The following is a 25359-nucleotide window of genomic DNA, read 5'->3' on the forward strand; positions in this document are numbered from 1 at the left end:
TGCTATTTGTAACTGGCCCTTTAAATGATAAATTGCCCTGCTTCCCTGGATTGTGTAGAAGCCTATTTGCCAGCCTCCTTCCTCATGACTATGGCCCCTGGAAGATTGTGCCCCTGAAAACTTATGGACTTTTATTGGGTGTGTATGGCCCTTTAAGAACCGTCTGGGGGACATATTGTGACTTTGCTGAACAATGTCCCTTTAAGACTATGTCCCCAGACCTGTAAAATAACTTGCCCCTGGCTCTCTCCCACTTGGTTCAGTAAATAGGGCTTACTGAACCAAGTACCACACAGGCGGACCACCCAGAAGCTAAAGTGTGCAGGCAATTTACCTCCCAGGCTGTGAGGTTACTGCAGGTTAATTGCACGTGGCGGCGGCCATCTTGGTTTCCTCAAATGCGGTCAGCGGTGTATGCTAAAGATTCTGTGGAACTAAAATCGGCTACACATTCTGCCGAACACCGCTGACCCTTACCTTCTCCCATACGGAACTTGCAGCTCCAGAGACTAAGTCCCGTTCGAAATGGGACTTAGTCGTTTTTTCGCATGAAATTGACCGACCGCACAGCCCAAATCTATGGAACTGTTTTGGGCAGGAAATTGTGCTTGCGGTCGGTCATAAAGGACTTCCAGCTAACTTTTGATCCACTGGGGGGATTTGGCTGATTTTTGGAAGGGTTTATGTTTGATGTATGCTGAGTCTGACTGTCAGTGCAGGGATAATGAGAATGGTAGTACTTTGTGTGCTGTCATTCTCATTATCCCTGCACTGACTTAAGTACTACCATTCCCATTATCCCTGCACTGACTAAGTACTACCATTCCCATTATCCCTGCACTGACTGAGTACTAACATTTTCATGTTTTTTTCCCTCTATGTGCTTAAGTGACCCAACCCTCACTTTTAAAAGACTTAAAAGCATAGCTGCCACTGGTGGGGGTGGGGGTGTAGCAAAAGCACATGGAGGAAAAAAAAAGTTTTAAAAAACATGGCACAAAGAAAATTATTTTTTAGGAATATAAGTGCACTTACCGTTTCTTCACCACGTATTCAGTGCGGTTGTTCCCTCCAACAGTGTTCACCGCTGCTGCAATCTTCCTCCACATTTTGTTTTTTCTTGCTCTAGAAGTATTTTTGGCTGCTCCCCCAAATATACATTGGTAGTACTGGCAAAGCTTGTTTACCAGTACTTTATTCTCCTCTGCACCAAAGCTGTGAGCATATTTACTCTTCCTCCCAGGACATGCTACTTTTAAAATCCTTGGCTCTCTCTGCTTCTTCTTGCTTCTCCCACTTGCTTCTCCTTGATCTTGGCCAGAAGGGCCAATGCCCCCCTCCACTATATCCATAGCTGAATCACTAGAGGAGCTGGAGGAGGACATGACCACTTCTGGCAAGGTCCCAATAAAAATGACTAAAATGGCTGACACAGGGTAGTGGGCTGGCTGAGCTCCAAAATGGCTGAATGGCTGGCCTATAGAAAATCTGGATAGATTTTGCATTGAAGTTGATACTTTTATTTTTTACAGTTTTGTCTGGCAGTATGTAAAAGCCCATTTAATTGGCTCCTACTTTCCCACTCTCTGCTAAAATGATACTGTGTTGCCAGTACCACCTGTCAGGGAAGCATGACTCATGTCTGAAGCCAAAAAAAACCTAGACACTAGACAGTACACCCCTATAGTTGAACTAGATGACCTATTGACACAGTAAGATGTAGGTATCCCTATGCTAAGCAATGAAGCATTACTGATGCAGGTTATTAACAATCATTAACAATCAATATTGAAAGAATATAATATAACCAACGACACAGAGTTAGTAGAGCTTAATTCAGTAACTTAACTCAGTATATGCCGTAGTGTTGATGACGGCAAACACCAGAATATCATCCCCGGCCGTTACCGGTCTCTATTTCCTGAACGCATAACGCTTCCAAAAATTTTACTAATCTTCGTCCACCCATCTCACCACCTAACCACATAATCCTCTGATCATCTAAATGTCTATGGTGTCCTCCATGGTATATATATGTAGTCAGTCACTCATGTTGTGTAACTAATCTATAATCTGTAACCATTACAAAGTTGACAGGGTAGGATCTTGTGAACCTAAAGCCGTAAACTTATGTTTTTGTGAATATGTTTCCTTGCGCAATCACACTGGATGTATATGCTGTACTGGATTATATATTTGATGTATGTTCCCCTTTTTTCCTCCTTCTTCCCTTCTGTACCCCCCTACTGAAAATCTAGATAAAATACAAGTTGAAAAAAAAAACTAAGCAAAAGCAAAGCAATGCATTGCATTTGCAATGTCATTCGCCATGCGAATGACTATAGTAAGTGGGGTTCGGTAGTTTACTAATAGAGCCAATTCATTTTCATGCGAATGGCAGCGTTCGTACATTTGAACATTCGGGAGTTTTAGGCGTAAATTAAACGAAATTACGAAATACACTACAGCATTCAATGCCATGTTGTTAGAGAAATGTATGTTCCCCTTTTTTCCTCCTTCTTCCCTTCTGTACCCCCCTACTGAAAATCTCAATAAAATACACGTTGAAAAGAAAAACTAAGCAAAAGCAAAGCAATGCATTGCATTTGCAATGTCATTCGCCATGCGAATGACTATAGTAAGTGGTGTTCGGTAGTTTACTAATAGAGCCAATTCATTTTCATGCGAATGGCAGCGTTCGTACATTTGAACATTCGGGAGTTTTAGGCGTAAATTAAACGAAATTACGAAATACACTACAGCATTCAATGCCATGTTGTTAGAGAAATGTATGTTCCCCTTTTTTCCTCCTTCTTCCCTTCTGTACCCCCCTACTGAAAATCTCAATAAAATACACGTTGAAAAGAAAAACTAAGCAAAAGCAAAGCAATGCATTGCATTTGCAATGTCATTCGCCATGCGAATGACTATAGTAAGTGGTGTTCGGTAGTTTACTAATAGAGCCAATTCATTTTCATGCGAATGGCAGCGTTCGTACATTTGAACATTCGGGAGTTTTAGGCGTAAATTAAACGAAATTACGAAATACAGCATTCAATGCCATGTTGTTAGAGAAATGTTCAACATTTGAAACGAATGGTTTTACTGAGTTCGGTTGAAGCTATTCGGTATTTAGGGATTAGGGAACATAGTGTTATGAATATGAATGAATTCATTTGGTTCAATTAAATGAACAAGCCGAATGAACGAACGAGTTTATCCGAAACGAAAATACTAACGAATATCGTACGAAAACGAATGAAAGAATTGACGAATTTCGGTTCTGACTAAACTACTTTATTTTTCGTACGAATACATTCGTACGAAACGAAAAGTTCTGAAATGCCCAAGTCTAATGGACATATGTATATTTTGTATTATTATTATTTATTTATATATACATAGATATATATATATACAATTTTGTTCTAAGTGTATTTTGATATAAATATATATATATTAATATCAAAATACAATTAGAATAAAATTTCATATAGATATATAATTATTTTTTAATTTTTTATTATTATTTTTAAATTTTTTAATTTAATTTAAATTACTTATTATTTGTATTTTATAATAATATATATATACAATATATATAGTTATTATATATATTATATATATACGTGTGTAGTTTAATTATACTTGTATTTTTATATTAATATATGTACATATTAATATAAAAATACACTTGGCATGACATTATATATATGATATATAGACATATATTATATAGATATAATATGCCTATATGTCATATATATATACAAATATATAATATATATATTTTTTAATTAACATTAACTTTGATTTTTTTTGATTTTACAGTTGCAGGGAGACTGCCTGTCAGCACAGACAGTCCCCCTGCAGGCAGAGACTAGGACACCTATTGTGACCATGTGGTCGCCCTATTGGGCGATCACATGGCCACAGGGGTCCTAATCCGCCATGGGGAGACTGTCTGGGCTGCAGGCAGTCTCCCCACACCGGGACCAACGCCGATCGCCGCCGGGGGAACGACGGCGATCGGGTAAGTACATAAGACCGCTGTGATGGTTCAGGACTGTCAGCGGTCGGCAACGGTAAAATGCCGATGACGGTCCTGAACCGTCACCGGTCCTTAAGGGGTTAATAACATTAATACCATGAATAATAACCATTAATATAACATTTTACCTAAAAGCCATTTTTTTGTCCCAAAGCCTAATCCTAAAATTTAAAATTGAACTGCTAAAACAGTTGAGAATTACTTTCAAATAAAAATAAACAGAGCATAAAAGCATAAAAATGAAAAAATGAAATGTAAACAAATAGGAACTTCAAGTTATATAACATACTCTTACTTAGGAACTAAAATAAACACTATCCAATTATGTATGGATTGACAATAAATAAATAAAAGCAGTAAATTCATGATTTAACAATGTTCATTTCATTAGAATTCCCCAAAACATGATTCACTGTTGCAGAATATTAATAGTTATACACAAGAACATGCAGACAAGATAATTATCAGACAACACTGCAGGTGGTTGCGTCTTAGAAATCTTCAAACCCTTATATTCTTATTGATATAGAAAAAACCATGAGACGTTATATGATTAACAAGAAGATACATGTGATTTAGGTAAACTAGCATGACAAAACACATTGTCTCATTGATCAAATCCACCGTGTGGGAAAATGAGCTGATGGTAGGTTTCTTAATTGCATATATATATATATATATATATATATATATATATATAAATATATATATATCTATATATTTATATATGGATTCTAAAAGGAATAGATATATCCGATTTAGAAACACTATACTGTACATATGTATTGCATCCTTAACAAGCCAGTCTAAGACGCCATAGTGAATTATTTTTATCTTTCTTAACACTCAATTTCATTCAGTTTTCATATTTCTAAGGTTAACAAGCTTATTTTTTTAAAGAAAAAAGGAGAGACGTGAACACAGAACTCTAGAAAATAATGAAACTAAATATTATCATAATTCATTTTCATATGACAAAATGTTCACTGTTCTATAACAGAGCTAATCCAGCCCTACTATAAAACCTTAATTTCAATAAAGATCTAATGGGGTCTGGAGTTTCTGGGTGAAGCTTACAGTGTTTAACTTTTTGGACAGTTACAAGTTATCTGTACATACTATTAATTAATCTCAATGGGCAGTGAATGATTGAAAGCATCAGTTGAATCTTCACATATCAGTGGAGGCTGCTCCATAGGGGAAAGTAGAGTGCTGCCACCCCCAGTTTGTGTTGCAAAATAAATAAATACAATATATTGCTGTTGGAAGGTCTACTTTTAAGTGAGTTAGTAACAAATGTGTCTGTCACAATTATATCTGCAGTGTCAATTCCTTTCTTTATTGATGATTTGAGATGCAGTGGCTTTTAAGCAGGACATAACATTTCTTTGGGTTACATGGGTAGTGCCCTACTAGTCGGGGAAGGGAGGGCAGTATCTCACCGTCTTAAAACATCCCCAGCAGTACTTTAGCCTATTATTGACCTCAAAGCCAATGACGGCTTAGGCTAACAGTAAGTAGATTAGGAAGGATAAATTCAAACTGCTTCACCTCTCTCCATGCCACATACCTGGCATGTGTGGCACCTGGAAATCTTTTTGTTTTGTTAGACCATTTGGAATTAGTCTGTTTTTGGACTCCTTGTGCCAGAATCATCACAATAACCCTTTGAAGTTATGACCTTTGGAGAGTCCCTTTAACGTTAAAAAATCAGCATACATAGAGAGGGACAGAGGAGAATCAAATAATATAGACGTTTTTATAAACAATGTATTATTATTGCAGCAAAAAATGCCATAAACAAATTAATTATACAGAATAGTCTGTGGAACAATGTGATTTTTGTTAAATATTAATATATGTACTGAACTACTCACCTGACTGGCAGTGCAGTTAGACAAGCAGCTTTTATTATCTTCTGCGAGGTAGAAATTAGTGGGACAGGCACAGGTGTGAGACTTATATGGCGATAAGAGGCATAAGTGACTGCAGTCCCCGTTATTAATTTTACAAGGGTGATCAGGCACTACAAAGGCAAAAAGGTATTATATCACATTTCTTTTCTATAAAGTTAATTGAATTCTTTAATAAGCTGGTTAAAAGAGGAGAAGGACCTAATAAAAAAATTACACAAGACACATTATGACAAGGACATGTATCCAGCCATTAATATAATGGGAAATATGGGGCTGTGATAACAGAGCTCTACTTGCACAGTACATAAAATTCCATTTCAGGATCTATCAACTGAATCAAAAAGCATACACATGAGACTGCACCTGTTCACTCTTTGAACCAGGAAATGAAAAATTATAGCAGGATAACAAATTGAATTCTGAGTATTTAGGCTCTTACAGTTTAAAAGTTAATCTATTATATATTATAAAACTGATTATTGTCATGTGGACAGACAGACATATCGATAGATCAGTGGTGTATTTTGGATCTGTGCTGCCCTAGGCATGATGGAACTTGGGCACCCTCTAATTTACATTTGTCCCACCCCTTCCTGTCAATGCCACACCTCTTCCTGTTAAAGACTAACACACACACTTTGAGAGACACACACTCTCAGATACACTGACACACACACACTGATTTGACACAATCTGACAGACACACACAATCACTGACTCACTCACAGACACACACTGACAGACACACTCACTCACTGACACACACTCACAGACACACATACTGACAGGCATACACAATCACTCAGACACACACACATTCACTGACAGACACACTCACTCACAGACACATACTGACAAACACACACAATCACTCAGACACACAGACTCCCTCACAGATACACACACTCAAAGACACACATACAGACAGACACAAACACACACACACAGACACACGGGCGCCCTCACAGACACACACAATCACTCAGACACACAGGCTCCCTCACAGACACACACTGACAGACATACTCATTCTCACTCACAGACACAAACACTCACTCACTCACAGACACAAACACTCACTCACAGACACACACAATCACTCAGACACACAGTGACAGACATACACTCACTCACAGACACACACTGACAGACATACAGACACACTGACAGATATACAGACACACTGACAGACATACACACACCCTTACAGACATATACACACACATGCACACTGCCAGACAGCCAGAGAGCCAGACACAGACACACACACACTTCCAGCCAGACACACACCCACTGCCAGCCAGCCAGACACAGACACACCCCCCAACATTCCCAGTTTATTTTTTAATTTTAATACAAATCCACACAGCCTCCCTACCTTTGGGAGAGCTGGGTGGATTTTTAACAGTGGTCCATTGGGGCTGCTGGCCGGGCTGCTTGGGCAGGGAGGGAGGCAGGCGTGCAGGCAGTTGGGCGGCTAGCTGAATTCCAAGGCGGGCGATGAGGGAGAGCTGATTTGTGAGCTCACTCTGCTGACGTCATATTACAGCTTCTGGCATCACTCTGCAGTGCGCGAGGGAGCTGAGCAGAGAGAGCTCACAAATCAGCTCTCCCTCGCCGTCCGCCTTGGAACTTTTGAGGGCGGTGTTTTTTGCCGCCCTCTGGAAAGTGCTGCCCAGGGCAAATGCCTTGTTTGCCTTGCAGCCAATACGTCACTGAGATAGATAGATACATAGTGATTTATTGAGTCATCTTCATTTAATCTTCCTTTACAGTAAAATAAATAAGGGTTAGAGAGACCCATATTTCACTCTATATGTTTGGTGAATTAGTGGGGATTTTTTTGTATTATTTTGGTACTTGTTATAATCCTTACTGCAAGTTGAATAGATCCCGAATATTTGTAATTGAACACATCCAATTTTCTTTTACAAATCAGAATTATGTATAAATATATTTTGTTTTTTTTAACTTTATTAAATCAACTGAAATGGGTAAAATATGAATAAATTAAGACAATTACAATTAAAATATTAGAAATAACTAAGATACTAACTATTTCCGGTAATTTAACATAATATGAAAAGAAAGCCTAAAAGAAAAATGATAATCACCGTCTGGTTGTCTGTATGCATGATACACGTCAATATCTGATATGGCATGCCAAGAGTTCATCAGTGATGTCTTGTCCACTCCGGTGGTTTTATGGGCACGGCTTAATGATTTGGTTTTTGCATCCGTCCAGTAGATGTAGTCTTCAAACAATGTTAGTGCAATTACCCCTTGAATATCTTGAATAGGGACTGTAATAAGAGTTGATCAGATTAATATTCGCAGTTGGGAGTCTGCCAGTTAAAATATTTAATACTGAATAGTTAGACAGATACAACTGCTATATAACTTCTTTTGAATAATTGCTGTGACAAGCTGTCAGGCTCTGTGGGCTTTTTGTTATCGGTTAAGAGAATGTATGATAAATTTTACAAGAACAACTTGATAGTGTTTAGTGGGCCCCACCACTGAGAAGTAAATGAGTGAATCTGGCTAACAAGTACCTTACCTGCACTTGAGACAAATGACATGCTAAATATTAAAGAGGTTCTAAGCATTTGCATTTAAAGCTATTTGTGAATGCACTGAGGTCATTATTTTTCATTTTGAACCATGAACAAGAACTGCTTTTAATGTTTTGCTGCACAGCTTGGTTCGTTTTTACAGATGAAAATGAGTATCGTAGAATAATGTTAATCATGTGAGTGCTAAGGAGAGAGTGGTCCGATGTCTCAAATAATTAAACAAAAACAATTTCAACTTTAATTCTGCAACATATAAGCATGGAGAATCATCTGCTTTTTGAAATTATTGCTACATGGGGTGCACACATATTAACTAAAAAAACACACATTCATTAAAGATTTATCCTAATGGCATAATGAATGGTCTTATTACCATTTTACGTGTCTGTGCTATTTGAAATGTATTTGCAACATCATATCACACTATAAGGGTTATTGACATAACATCAGATATCAGCAAATTAAATTCTGAACAATAAACTATAGACTAAAATGCCAAAGTTGTGACAATAGCTAAGATGGAGATTTTTTTCCAGAACATCTATAGTTGTCGAGTATGCAATTTGGAGTTTTGTCACTAACCATGTAAATCTGTCTTTGCCTTGTATTAAACGTCATTTAAACATATTCTAGAGTTAATTGTTGGCTAGAATATTTTACATTCACATGAGTTTCTTGTAATTCTTTTCTTGGAAAGAGGGCACACTGCATCTTCAGTTAGGCAGTTTTTACCCCTTATCACAACTCAACTTCGAATTTGATGTGTCTTCTTTGCTCAGAAATGCTTTAGACTTGAGAAAGGGAGGTTCTCCCAAAAGTTTGTCATTATAACCTTCTGTTATTCCAATAAACAAAGATTTTGCTTTAATTGTAAACTTCCTTGGGAACTCAGAGTGGAACTTGGTACAAATGTACAAATTGCAATGCAATTACAATTAGACTGCTTCATATATACTCAAAAAAATGCCAAAGAAAATATTTTAATGGTATACACTACAATACCACAGCTATAAAGATACAATACATGTGAGGAATGTTGTTTTTAATGGTTGAATGCATTAAAATTATTATATAACAGAACCCTTTTATTACATACAATATACTAATATATAATTTATCATAAGAAGCATATCATGCCAGTTTTATTTCATAAAGGCATATAAATTAGAATATTTAACCCCTTAAGGACACATGACATGCGTGACATGTCATGATTCCCTTTTATTCCAGAAGTTTGGCCATTATGGGGTTAAACACAAAGGGGCATTCCTTTGTTACATGTTTATGTATTTTAGGTAATGTTGGTACTACTAGTACATACCTCGATATGGGTATTTTCTTTCTTTCTATACAATCAACAAATATAATTTTAAAAAGTCAAAGAGAATTCATGACATAAAAAAAGAAGACAAGGGAAAATAAACAATGATTTTATGTTGGACAAAATCTTTAAAAAGGTTAATTGCAATAAAATGTTTATAGATCGTCTATAGACTTTTAACAAGAAATTAGAATGCAGCTGCCATTTCCACTTATCTAATAACTCTATCTGACTTTCATCCAATATTTTAAATTACTTTTTACCAGTTTACTTGTTATTCAAAGATATAACCGGGAAAATCTGTTTAAGTATTCAGACTGAGGCTGAAACATTAGAAAACATATCAATTTAAAAATATGTACCAGTTTGAAAAGCCTCTCTGGGACAATACTTCCTTCTCTAAGTTACATTCTATTAACTAAAATGTACTCGTTGATGACTTGTATGGCAAAGTTTGAAGAGCGTTGTAAAAGAGGGAATGGTAATTAAGATTTGTTTTTTTGTGTTTTTGTTGCTACTTGAAGTTGTTGCAGACTGTGATTTTTTTTATAAAACATAAAATACTGTTTGTCTAAATCATATAAACGGAGTGCAGTTAAATTTTTTGAACTATATGAAATTAGATCTTGTTTGTCCCCAACCTACTTTTTCATATTTAAAAGATCAATTATTTAAAGATATCTCTATTCTAAAGACCAAGCAGTATGTTTTCAAATCTGGACAGTCACTTGGATAAATACCTAGGGTACCTGGGTATGCTTATGTAAAGTATTTCTCTATAAAATATATATCACAATATTTACTCATTTCTAACTTTTCAGCTAGGGGAAAAAAGCTGACATTTTTAAGCAAAGACAAAACTTAAAATTCAAAGTTGAGTTATGATACATGGGTTAAAGCTGGGTGCAGACCTGTGTCTTATCTGCACTCATGTAGCTTTAACCCCGTATCTCAACTCAACTTCGAATTCTATGTGTCGTCTGTGCTCAGAAATGCTTTAGACTTGAGAAAGGGAGGTTCTCCCGAAAGTTTGTCATTATAACATTCTGTTATTCCAACAAAAAATATATTACATGATACTTTTTTCATCTGTATTTTTACATCTATATATAAATATATATATATATGTGTAAATATCTCCAAGAATGGGGTACACTGGCATTGTGGCAGGGTATGAAATGTATGATCATATGCAGTAACTAAAACCTTATTATCTTTGCCTAGGTTAGGTGTTTTTAAAGGAAACTATTACTTTCCGTGAGCTCTGAAATTATTGTGTAGTGAATGCGTGAGTGTGTGCGCTGGATCTTGGTATAAAGTGTATATCTATATATATATTAGTTATTTATTTATGCATTTATTTATTTATTTTATTTATGTTTATAAATTATTTTATACAAAGACACATGGAATGGAAAGAGTATTGTCATCTGCATCAGTCAATTTGTGCTTGTCAAATGGTTCTTTTTTATCTAGCAACATGGTTGATTATAACTTTAAATAGCATTTGTGGTGGATGGGAATGAATACAAAAAATTATACAAATCAAAACCACTTCTCCACTTTGGATTCTGTACAGTGAAGGTAACATCCACTCTATGATGACATTCTCAGTAAATATTCTACAGTATAACTAAACAAATTGATGTGAATCACTTATATATTTATTGCAGTTATAATAATAAAAATTGTTTAAAAGCCTTGTAGCTATGTATATCAGGTGTTATGGACAATTTGCAAAACATTTTAATTTAAAAGAGTAAAGCATAAAAAGTTCAGAAAATGTAAAAGTACTTATCAGTAAAAGTGAATGTTTAAATATTGATAATAATGTGCTGTATTGAGTTTACATTGTGAGGAACACAAAGAGTTGCACTAGAAAAAAAATGCACAAAGTTGCAGACGTATGGAAAAAAATAAATGAAGTAACATGAAGCTGCAAGCCATTATGAAAAACTCTACCATACTTGTTAGTGCAGAGTTCCAACTATGTTTTGTGATTATCATTCGAGCTGTCAAGCTTCCGGAAAAGGCTGTATAATTCAATGTTTTAGTGGCTGTAAAGTGTGTCTATGGTAACCAGCTTTGCAGTTGTATTTAATATTAGGTTTTATTGTGTTGTAAACAATAGAATATTTTTATTGTTATATAACGTAATAACTCATAAAATACCAACATATTTGATGCATTAAGATGTAACCTGCTAGTTGTTCCTTGACCTAAAATTGTTGATGTGTCATAAATAATAAATTGGCATATTTGCTTTAACAATTTCAAATGACCTTGCATAAATTCTTTTTTTATTTTTAGTTTTGCAAACAGTATCTGTTCTATAACTATAATTATGAAAGAGGCCTATGTGGTGACATACTGTCATCAAACTAATATGGTGACCCGGGGTCATGTGACCAAGCTCATGCATGCCTTTGTTACAGGGAGGATAAGCTTTACCCTTTGATACGGTAATTCAATACCTTTAAAAGCCAGGAAAGAGATAACCACTTCCCCCTATCTTCATTCCTCCTGTCCTTTCTTGGTTGTGCTACTGAGCAGACATGGATGAGATCTATGAATGAGATCTGATGACTTTGTTAGATTTAGTTGTTATTATTAATTAGTTAGATTGTGGTTGTTGTTGTTAGTTAGTTAGTTAGATTGTGTGTCATTATTTGTATGTTGTTGTTTTGTCTCTGAATAAATATTTGTTAAAGTAGACGGACCAGAGTTTATATGTGCATGCTTACATAATGTATATAGTTTGGTAATACACCACAGCATAGAGGTAAACATTAACCCCTAATGGTAAGCCAGCAAGTGTGTCAGTGCTATAAGAGTCACTCACACACTCCAGTCGGAGTATAATAAATTACCAGTATTAGCAATGGCAAGCAGCAGCTAGCTATGTGTGAAATAGTACTATTTGCACTGCGCGGCTTCATGCATGGGCGAGTCACTGCCTAGCTTATGTCATCGGCAGGTAGCACAATGTAGGGCAGACCAATGTTTAGCTAATATTGGCCTTTGTATCTTGCATTGGGCAAGGAAAAGTGTTCACAGCCAATCACATTCTGTCTGACACCCTCAGGATTGACTAATTATGAGACTGTTCATGAACATGTAACTTTTTTGGAGAGCCTCGAGAGGGACTATGAATAAGTAAAAGTGCTGCTACAGGAGAGAGTGATAAGTAATGAATACACTAAATAGTCTATTATCACATACTGTCTTCTTTCTCACCAGTGCCCAGCCTGTTCAAGCACTGCCCATCCTATTAACTCACTTCTCTCTGTGTTAATATGCTTCCCAGTGTAATAAACAGGTATCCATCTATTACATACTCTCCAGTCTATTACCTTAAATTCCAAACATTAAAGGGACACTATAGTTACCAGAACAACTACAGCTTATTACATTACAGCCTGTGGATAAATCTGGTCACTCCTCAGATGGCTTTTAGAGGTGCTTCCTGGGGCAGTGCTACACACTGTGCAGTATTGCCATTCAGTGTTTCCACCATGAGGAGATGCTGATTTGCCAGGGCTATGTTTTACTTGTGCTGACTCTGCCCCTGATCTGCCTCCTTGACAGTCTCAGACAACCCTATGGGAAAGCATTGTGATTGGCTCAGACCACCACTTCTGATGATGTCAGCAGACAGGGGCTGAGCGAGCAGTTGCAGACTATATTTAGTGAGGGAAGGGAGGGGCTGGGATTTTTTAACACTATATGGTCAGGAAAACATGTTTGTGTTCCTGATCCAATAGTGTTACTTTAAACACTTCAAAACTTAATCCACTGCACAGTATTTTATCCTCTGTCGATGTATTACTCTTCTACACTTATTACATCTATACCCAGTCTCACGGTAGAGCTCGCAATTTTTAACCTGGGGCCAAGTACAAGTGAAAAGCATTATTTGCATGCAAAACTCACAGGTCCCATGTCCTTGAAAATATCCCAGAGGGTCATTCCATGTTTGGAGATAATTAACCCCTTAAGGACCAAACTTCTGGAATAAAAGGGAATCATGACGTGTCAGACATGTCATGTGTCCTTAAGGGGTTAAAAACACACGTGACCAGCCCATGGATAAACCCACACAGTGCTAGCAAAGGCCCTGCATACCTCCTGCCTGCTAGCTTGTCCAGCAGCACTCTGCTAAAGTACATCCCATCACATCTCAAGCTGTATAGTGACATGAGGAAACAGCCAACAAATAATGTACGTCAGCCTTTGAATCAATGCTAATAATATAGAGTTCCTTGTTTATTACCCCAGAAAGCAATCTACTAGCCCACTGTGCTCCAACATTGTATCCCTTAATAAAAAGGGGTTTATTCACAAAATATATGTTTTGCTGCACGGACAATCAGCTAGCAAAAGCCGGATGAAAATTGTCAATTTACTCTTCTATGAATAAATTCCACTACTTACTGGAAGGGGAATTGTGGAAAGGTAGCAAATGATCTGCAAAGCCGAAGCCAAAGCAAGTAAAATAAAAATAATCTCCAATCTGTGTGAAATTGAGATTTCTTTTTCTAACTCAGTTATTTTGTCCTGAACTTTTCAAGCCAGTGGTCATCTTGCCAAAGCTCACTGTTTAGTCAATAAGCTCTTGAATATTCTCTGACTCAGCTAGTTTGATTTCTCTAGACAATTCTACAAAGTTCTATACGTTTTAATATTCTGATACAGTACACCCACACATCACCAGCTAAACCTGTAGAAAATAGGCTATATTTTTTACAAATACTATATTTATTCCACACTAAAAGCCACCTTTTTGAAATGAAAAATCTTACCTTTGTGCCTATTAGATCCATTCATGTCTGAAAATTCAATATGATTTTCATCGGCCCAGTAGATTCTTTTGTTGACATAATCTATTGTTAACGCTGTTGGTCTAGAAATCCTTGTTTCTATGACAACACTTTGATTGGTACCATCCATACCAATGCGACCAATATGAGGAGATTCACAGCAGTCAATCCAGTACAAATACCTATGCAGAGTCAATAAACAGTGTGTTTACATGAGCTTTACTCCCACCGTACCAGGATATACACAAGTCTTCGAAGAAAAAAACAACACACATGTGAGTTTTAAAAGAATATTGCAATAGCTCTTCTTTTACGTGTTATTTTTAAAAGGATAGATAGATAGATAGATATCATTAAGAAAATGTAACAGGATCTACATATACATATTTGTGGTTTGTGGGTGGGGTTAAAGGTCGGGCCATACAATAAAGTTTAAGCTATACCAGTAGTAGCATGCCAATTGTGAAACTGACACACATGATCGGCCTGAAAAAAGAGGAACCCCTTATTGAAAAAGTTTTGGGGTTCCAAAACATTGACATAATGTCATCAGGAAGCTGGGTGGGGACTCCAGGCATTTTTTTAAATTTCTAATTCCATAAAAGTTAATTAATTCTTTATCATTAGTGTGAAAATTGTAGATGGTGAAATTTAACTTCATATTTCAAGTGCTTTTGACCTGAGTTTGCAGTCAATAGCTTTTTCAAACTAAAACATTTTCCTTAACATCAGTACTGAATATAGCACTTTGAATAGCTTTTTGAAGTCAACGTTTTTAAGCTGTACACTGCAATGAATTAAATGATTTGTATTGAATGTTAAATAAATCTAATTAAAGTTTTAGAAACAGAACTAACAATTGTATGTTAAATAGCAGCATTCTTTTTCAAGAAACTTAGAACCAGTTTATAAAGAGGTACCAATAAAAAGAAAATGAATGGTATGGCTGACCCTTTAAATGTTCTATAAATAAAATTTGAGATACAACATATTATTAACTTATCACAGCTGTAAACATCTTATCGACTCAAAGTGCAAACAATCAATATAGTATACAAAAAAATCTGCGACTTGTAATGTTTACTTATCTGAACAATACCTAGCCTGTGGGTCCAGGGACAAATCTCGAGGGAACTTTATCATTCTGTTAACTAGAACAGTAGGAAACAGGCCATTGAGCTTTGAGACTTCAATAATCCGCTTCTCAGTGTCAAACCAATAGAGATTTTTTCCAATCCAGTCCACAGCTAATGCATTGGGTACGGCAGTGTTGTGCACAACCTGAGAGAATTAAAATGGAAAAAAAAGTCCAACCTGTGTTTATTTTGTTTATTTGTTTATTTCGCGTTGTAAAAATATCTAATTGTCATTCACTCCAAACATATGCAATAGTATATAGCAACAATATATGTCAATGATATAGATACATTAGATATAGTTATTTAAAAAGGAATTTTAAGTTAAAGAATATCTTACACATTTGTTTTTTTTTCTTTGCTGCACCAACTAAAACATATGCACAGAGATAACTGTACATATAAATAACACTATGCATGCCCAATAAAGGACAAGCTGCAATTAAATTGTTGGGAGTTGCTGGTTGATATAATTATCAACAAAACCTCCACGTTTGCTTGTTGCTAAAGGCAAATCATATGCACCTTTAACAAGGAGAGCTACAGTCAGGTATGGCAGGAAAAATACCTACATGTTATACATATATGAATCAGTTTAGTTATTTCCCTAGACCTAGGTTGTCAGACCTAGACATGTCACCCACGAGCATGCTATTAAATGACTAAGCAAGCAAAAGACATTCACCCCACATCAGAACACTTCAGCATGTCTCTATGTATGTGCTGCTGTGAAGGTCCACTGAATGGAGATGTCAAGGTTTGGAGGGCCTGTGTTTCATCATTTGGTAATAATGCAACACACTTCTTTTCTGGAACAACACCCTCCTATGTGGCTTCATTGCCTTTAAAATATGTTGGGCTAGTTCACCACTGGTCTAAAATACCCCCATTGACAATATAGGATTAAAGTAATGATTTTAATGTCACACATATCATCTTGCTCTTTACTCCGTGCCATGACTTGTGGTATTAGCGATTAATACAACCTACCCCATGCCCACTACTAACCAGAAAGGATTTTCTAACCTTCCGGGAGTGCCTACCCCGTACTATTAAATTTTTTTTTTTCCTCTCTTGGTTGTTCTGTTTTCAAGGATTTCATCATTCTTGAGGACGTTTTTATTTAACGGATTCATATATATTTAGGCAATGGCCAGACAGGAAATATTCTAGTATTTATTCAAGCAATATTTCCTTCTCACATATTTACCTTAACGTCACTGCCATTCACAAACATCCTATTTACACGACTGCCATTTGATCTGCTTGAATCAATCCAGTATATGACCTCTTCTCTGTAATCAAAATCCATTGCAATTGCATTGTTTAAGCCCTACAGAAGGAAACAAAGATATGTATTATGCTATCTATTGATAAGAAGGTACAGTGATATGAATAGCATTTCTCCAAGAACTAATATCACAGTTTAATATCACAGTTTACATTGCGGACATGAAGGCTTTTCTTAATGTCCTGCACCTTTGTTAAGTCATCATTGAAGTCAACGGATAACCCACTCTAGCAGAAATAGTTTTACTTAAGTTGCACCTAACACATTGCTAATTCTTTCTATGTTTTTGTCATAACAGTAACATTGAAATTGGGTTACCATCCCAGACAAAAAAAGTCAAACCAGGTCTCATTGCATCAAATCCACAGTGTATGCTATAGATCTTTCAGAACAGATTATTACATTTTATTATTGGGAACATGAAACTAGAAATACATGCTATCAGATCTAAAATAAATATAAACATAAAATAGGGGATTAGAGATTAGATATAGAGTGCCCTTGGTCACAGCTACAGGAATTGTACAACTGTCAGGATAAGCAGCAAATGTATCACCACAAGAATTAAGAATTAATCACAGTATGTATGTGCATTCTAATTCACATAATCCCACTAGTTCTTACAATATCATGAATCCTTTTAGATCTTTATCATCACTGCATTTTATTCTGCATTAGATTAATTATGTGTATATCTGTTACCTTTGACCCACACATTTGCATTAACCTCTCCCTTTTATTATAAATAGTCTCTACAGAGTTTGCTGGTATGTCTCTACTGTGCTTGTCCTATGATTATCAGCCATTAAATGTTAGAATTTTTTTTTCTAGTTTTAGTATGGTCATTGTTCAGCGTATTCCAAGTATTCAGTCCACGAAGAGCAGATTTTAAACCTGCATCAGGAATCATTTATATGTGATATATGTGCACAGCTAACAGTGTATGGTTACATTTTGACTTGGTTGTGTGGTCCTCTTGATCATTGGGGATTCCAAGCCTGTATGCTTATCATATCTCTGTTTGTTACATGTCTTTAAAATAATGTAAGAATTATATAATGTAATATTGATACAGACAGACAGAGAGAAAGATAGACAAATATATAGCAAGATAGATCAAAACAAACATAATACAAATAGGAAAAAGGCCAAAACAAAGAACTGTTGGATTAAGAGAGTTACAAAAAACTTCTGATGCATGTTTGGATATATTATTAAGTACTCATACTATGCTTGCATGCCGTTATCTCAAGGTAAATGGTGATACTGAGAGCTGAAGCCATGTTGATCGAACATTTATCAGTGTATCCCAACATGCAATCATTTTTAGAGAACAATAGCATGTAGCATGTCTTTAAATGTGAACAGAAAAAAAAAGAATGGGGGGAGGCACACACAGAACATGTAAATCTCAGCAGTGATGCTGTCATAAAGACTAAAATATATACAGATTATGAAATAGTGAACACAAAAAACTAAATACTATTTTAAATTTTATAAGGCTACTTAAAATACCTTATATTAGCAAACAAATATGGGAATTCAGTTACACCATGTGGTCATATTGTGTTTAACTCACCATTACATTACAGCACCCCACTATCAATGGGTCCTACATTAATGTGTGTTGGTGCAATAAAAAAAATGAGTAAAGTGGTTGTGACAGATCCCTCTGTCTTAGAACTATAGTGCTTTCCCGGCGGATTAGTGTAGTTGCCTGTCCGTAATTCCCCGTTAGTTTGTTTGATAATCTACCGAACAAACAGCAGAACGGCCGGCTACCCAGAAGAAGAGTGTGCTGCTGGTTAACCTATTGGCCCCAATTCAAATGTTGTGGTTAACCGCAGACACCTCCTAATTGAAACCGTATGCTGGGTGGTCGTCGTTCGTATGCCGACCATGAGGCGGCGGCCATCTTAGATGCATGAATACACAGCGGTGTTCATCGACAAACTTATGGAACTCCAAACGGACACTTTTTCTCCCGAACAACGCTGAAAACCGCCGACCTCCATTCTTTGTCATCTGGCATACGAACACCGGTCCGTTCGGGACTTTTTATTTCACGGATGGACTTAACCCAGATAGCCATCCCATGGAGCCTTTCGTATACCGAAAGAACAGTGTGAAAGACTTTGGCTCTTTGAACTGTGTGTATTGGATCTGGTATTAATGATCTAGGCTATCTGGGGATACGTTATATGTGTGGAATGCATTCGGTAGTTTTGAAGTTATGGAATTTTATGTATTTTTTTACTGTATTATTTAAAATGGCATTTTTCCTCAATCCATGAGATAATTGGATTTCTTCCCAATTATCTCCAGGATAGAGAGGAGGGGTTGCTTGTACCAAGGGGAGGGTTTATGTCTGAGCCACTGTGATTGGCTAATGTATCATACTTGCCCCAGTCTTCCATCTGGTCCCCTAGGGGAGCGTCCACCAGGTGGGAGACCTGCATAAATACTGGGCAGGTAGCCCTCATTAAAGCAGATTCCTGTTTTACCCTCAAGACGGAGCTTGGTCTCGTGTTTTGGGGGGATTGCTACTTTGGAGTATTCTTTTGCCTGTTCCAGGAGAGGAGGAGTTCATATGATTCTCTGTTCGGGAGTTTGGAGCATTCCCTTATACTCCGTTCCGGAGTTTGGCGGTCTACAGCAACGGTGCATGTGTCTCTAAAGGGGGAAGATCTACTAAACATCGGTTTCACTCATTTATGCCGGGAGTGCCTTAACAGTGGTGTCATGTTTATTTATTTTGTTTTTATTGTATGACAGAAATAAAAAAGCAAACAAAAGATCCCAACAACCCATAATGCAAAGTTGAAAACTACAGCACATTTTCTAAAATCTAACCTGTTTCAACATTGTGTAATTCGATCCATCAGTGCTCATTTTTCTTATTTCATGATGATCAGCCAGAAGTAGGAAAGGGTCCTCAACTAAGTTCAAAAATAAATATATATTACATTTAGCCAAGTCCTATATTAACACAGACTTATTTAATACATATAGCAGACCGTTACATTCTCTTAAAATCAAAAAGTTTGCAGACCTGAACCCAAAGCAGTGGTTTAGTCTATGCCACATTCTAATATCAGTTGACAATAAATCAAAATCAATAATATACACTCAAAATGAGAAACATTCTTCTTTATCCCAATTAGTTTTCTATTAATTAGTTTTCTGAATTTTGCTTTTACCATGTGAGGATAAAAGTTTTTTTCTCCTATCCTAGAGCTGTAAGAAAATGTATACAAAATGTATATATCCTATTAGCATTACTTTACCACCCCCAGTAAAGTGCAAATGAGGTTCTCCTTTCCACAGAAGTAAACTTGCTTTAATAGTAATAAAAGTGCTTTGGCCAATGGGCATTAAATGGGCATTTTCAGAGAAAAGGCAGTGTTTAAATTACAGCCTAGGAACACCTCTAGTGGCCACTCCTCAGACAACCAGAAGAAATGCTTCCTGGGTTAGTGCTGCACATGTGTAGCACTGACGTTCAGCGTCTACATGCTCTGCATTTCTGTGAGGCGTTGCTCATTGGCAAGGATGATGTTTAACTCCACATTGACTCCTTGATGATCTCAGCCAATCCAGTTATTTTCCTATGGGAAAGCATTGAATTGACTGAGATCATCAATTCTGATCGACCAGCGATGGCTGACCCGCATGGTGCTGTAAATAAAGTTAATGTGCATTCTATTTAAGGGGGGCAAATGGGTTAAAAATGTATTTTACCACTATAGGGTCAGAAATACATGTTTGTGCCCCTGACCCTATAGTGTTCATTTAAGGGTTAATCAACTGCAACTCAAAGTAAATATACGCACTGAAATGCAAATCAAATTGAAGGGTACTATAGGCACCCAGACCTGTATATCTCATTGGAGTGGTCTGGGTGCAGTTTCCCTGTCCCCTCCTTAATCCTGCAATTATTGAGAAACTGCAATGATTACCTTTCATGGTTAACTCAATTTCTAGTGGCTGTCTACCAGACCGTCACTAGAGGCACTTCCTGGTCCTTAGTGGACTTGGTCTGCTAACTGATGCTAGATGTCCTCACGCTTTCCATGAGGATATCCAGCGTCAGCTAAAACCCCACAGCAAAAGCATTGATCTATTGCTTTCCTATGGTGACATCCTAATGCGATCGTGGAGCTCACCGCTCATGTAGCTGATGTCGACGGAGGAGAATTGGAGGCGAAGCCTTACCCAGCACAGAGGGACATCAGCACTAGGATCAGGTAAGTGAAAAAAGGGATTTTAACCTTTTCTAAGGCCGGCGCAGAGGGTAATATAGTGCTAGGAATACAAATTTGTATTCCTAGCACTATAGTGGCCCTTTAAATCATTTAACAATGATACAATAAAAAAGAGAATACACTTTAATATTAATATATAGAAAGGTGAAAATATATTATAGTTTAATGATGAGATCCAGTATTTTTAAATATCTTAAACACCCCACATTTGTCTACCTAATTTAATACATAATTCTCCGATGCTCGTGTTGTCATTAACAGCATACAGAGGTGATCCAGTTCAGGTTATGCTATTCATTTTATATTTTCTCTTCTAGAATCTCAGTTCACAGCAAGCACTTAATAATTCACAATATCATAACGCACTATAATTATGCAGAAAGAACTATGCCTGGAGAATACATAATAGGAGTAACTTCTGTACAAACATAAATTTTAAAGAATTCTGATTTTCTATTGAAGATTATCTTTAGCTCAAATTAGAAAAGGTCTCCAAGGAGCAGGAAAAGAAAAGACCAAATCAGATTGTTAATCACCAGCATAATATATAACAGCACTTAATCTTTATATATTAGACTTTCTGCACATCATTTTTCATTCATCAGTACATAAACGCCATGTGTTACCTGAAAGAGATTTGCAGCCATTTAGATTTTCTGGGTGTATTTCATAGCCTTCTGCACATAAACACTTATAGGTTCCATATGTATTGACGCATTGCTGGCTACAGGGGAAGCCCGATAAGCATTCATCAATGTCTACACATGTTTTGCCATCATTCTTCAGTTGAAAGCCAGGCCAACATTTGCACTATAAAATAAAAATATATCCCCATCAGTCTGTATTATTACCTGCAATTTTCTTCTATAAATGAAAAAGATTCAATCACATTTAAAGGTATTCCTGATAATAAATATGAGACTGTGGAATGAAATTATGTGCTAAATGCAAAACTCTGCAAAAGAGGCAATGTCACACACACACACAACAAACAAACCCTCTTCACACATACCCATGCACACACTACAAACAGCCCCTTTACACAAACAACACCTCATCACAAACAGCTACTATTTACACACACTACATTACACCACATACCTTATCCACTCACACCTCACCACAAAGAGTATCTATCAGGTACCACACACAGCACCACAGACAGACCCTACACAACAATTGGGTGGACCACAAGATCAACATGGTATTTGTGAACAAAAGCAACAGTATATATTATCTCATAGTTTGCAAAACACCAGATAATGTGGAAAGATGTTTGGTTTAGGGTCATTCGTATGAATCACAAAGCATGCTTTTGGTTAAGGGTGCAATGATACTTTGAGCAAGTACTTGTGTGCCCTATTTCAAACTCTACATAGCAGAACATAGCATGTTCAAGAGCTTATAAGGGTAAAAGTAAAAAGAAACAACATATTAAACAGCTTGTTTAGGGTTTTAGGAAAGCAAATTGCATCCCATATACTTGTTTTACCCATGCAAATTCATAATTTCTAGTTTATCCCTTGCCTTAAACCAAATATGTTTAAAGTATCAATGTATTGCTAATACATTGCCATGTAATATGCTCTTTACTATCTCAATTTAATTTCCTTGCAAGGACTCTTTATACCTGGAATCATCAGAATGAGACTGTTTGCAATTTTAAAATGCTAAACTCCATACAGGTAGAAATTTCATACTGTAAAGTGAGCAATTTATGTCAAAGTAATTTTTTTGCACAGATATATGTGTCATATCGACAAAAAGAGCAATGCTTCAATGCTTCAATTTTAGCTCAGTTGTAAAATTATAAATTATAATAAGCATTAAACAGAATTTAAAATTACACCTGAAATTTCATTCAATGGGTCTGTTGACTTTCTGGTCACTGACCATGACTTGAATTCCAGTTGTGTTTTGACCATCTACAGGGATATGAAACCATCAACACTCCAGGTGTGAAGGACTACATCTCCCATCAGGTTTTAACAGCCATACTGGCAAAGCATCAAGGGATATGTAGTCTTCAACATATTAAATTGTGTAATCTTCTTTGAAATTCTCAGTGAAATCCAGGCAATTCCTTTTTTAGTAAATAACCCTGTTTGTAATAGAATTGAGCTACAAACATCGGGAATAACTGGGATTGGTTTAGGGATCCTTGAGAATCATGTTCTGTTTTTGCAATCGTGCAATTCGTGCAAATACAGAGCCCGCAGGGGTATCAATAAAAATGCAAACATCAATTTAAAAGTTAGAAAAAGACACAACTGGTGTCATAAAAATGTAATATGATAATCAACATGGCATTACTCAATAATTAGAAATAATATAGAAATACAATCTCTGGTTGAGTTGACCGAGTTGTTCTCAGAATAATAACAACCTGGAAGCTGAACATGAGCCAGACAATGCCTTTGGCAATCCTAAAACTATAACCTGCTAAAGAAACCGCTGTGACTTTGAATGATTTGTTTCAGGTTATCATCGCTGTTATGATCTTTCCCCACCAGGTTACTGAGTGAATCAGCACTTCTGAGCATCAAATAACCTTTAAAAGTGTTGATTTAGTCTATTGGGAGATAGGTACAAAATGGGAACGAAAACACAATGATTCTAAAAGATGATTATATTGTCTGATGTAGCTGCACAATATGACATCTAGCACTGGAAAGCACAAAAGTTAGAGTCCATCTAAAAGACTATTAGTATTAATACATAGATTCCGTGGCCACTTTATTAGTTACACCTGTAAATCTGCTAATTAATGGAAATATCTAACCAGACAATCATACGACAGCAACTCAATATAGAATCCCTCACATTACGCAGTGGCAGAACTACCGCAGTCGCAGGGGTCGCAGCTACGACCGGGCCTGTCACTCCAGGGGGCCCAATTACCCTGTGACCCCTGTGTCCAGGGTGCCTACCGGCATTGTGGTGCCATAAGGATAAAGTCACTTAGACTGTATTTAGTATCTACGAAGATTGTAATACCTGTTTGTAATATCTCAAACTTAACACACACCCAAACACACACTCAAAGACACACACAGTTTGAAATGTTGCTGTTAATTTATACTGGGTAATGTCTAATTCCAAGACATAATTGATGATTAAAATATTCTAGATTTTGTACATATTTGTGTATGAAGCTATAATTGTATAAAGAATGGTAAAAGATGAAATTTTGAACATCAAACAGACTTCCAATGACAAAGTCTCACGGATGAAAAGAATGCACCTGGTTGCCAGGAAACGAGACCCGAGTAAGAGTTATGGCTTTCACAGTTTCCATGAACACAGCTCCCAGGGAGCGCTGGATAATGGAATTGCCGTTAATTTGCCTGCATCTTACGGGAAAATTGTGAACATATTTTTAAACTAATATAATACAAAGTTTTTTTTTTTTTTTTGCCTGTTGTACAATTAAACTGAGCAAGGCTAACCCACGGCTGCACAGTGACCAACTCATAAAGGGACAGATGGCACTTGACACAATTTTATATGTGTGTATGACAGGCAGCCATAACCAGAATCTACAATGCAGTAGTTGCTTATTTTAGATTACACAATGTTTTAAATCTTTGGAAATAATAGAAACAAAGAAATACAAGTTATAAGTAAGAATATTGTTTTTCTGACTTTTATTCATATAATCATCTTGTGATCTGGTTGGAAATATTTTAGCAGACAGTGTAGAAATGTATTATTTATATTTAGCTTATTTTAATGGATGCTTTAACTTTTTGTTTTGTTTTGCATACAATAGAGTGTTGCACTCTTTGCATTAAAAAAAATAATAATTTTAGTTGTATTCATAATAAATAAGACTGATTGAGGACTTACAATGTTAAGAAAAAATATACAAACATAAAAACAAATAAAATTCATGCAAGTAATAAGCTGCATGTACTGCAATTCAAACCAGGACAACTGTGCAAAGGCAACTCCTGAGCAGTAAAACACTCAAGCACACAATG

The 25359-nt window shown here is 36.3% G+C and overlaps 1 protein-coding gene across 1 annotated transcript in view; it reads right to left on the bottom strand.

The window, feature by feature from the left end:
- LRP1B (LDL receptor related protein 1B) overlaps window positions 1-25359 on the bottom strand; it is a 1140323-nt gene that overhangs the window by 146280 nt on the left and 968684 nt on the right. The window contains exons 56-62 of the mRNA XM_063429375.1: window positions 22003-22186; window positions 19965-20050; window positions 17031-17153; window positions 15784-15965; window positions 14667-14866; window positions 8082-8270; window positions 5929-6077 (exon numbers count right to left, since the gene is read on the bottom strand). Of these exons, the coding sequence (XP_063285445.1) occupies window positions 5929-6077; window positions 8082-8270; window positions 14667-14866; window positions 15784-15965; window positions 17031-17153; window positions 19965-20050; window positions 22003-22186 (1113 nt within the window). The remainder of the gene's footprint in view (window positions 1-5928; window positions 6078-8081; window positions 8271-14666; window positions 14867-15783; window positions 15966-17030; window positions 17154-19964; window positions 20051-22002; window positions 22187-25359) is intronic.

The sequence above is a fragment of the Pelobates fuscus genome, chromosome 8, assembly GCF_036172605.1.
Source record: "Pelobates fuscus isolate aPelFus1 chromosome 8, aPelFus1.pri, whole genome shotgun sequence".
Lineage (NCBI taxonomy): Eukaryota > Metazoa > Chordata > Amphibia > Anura > Pelobatidae > Pelobates > Pelobates fuscus.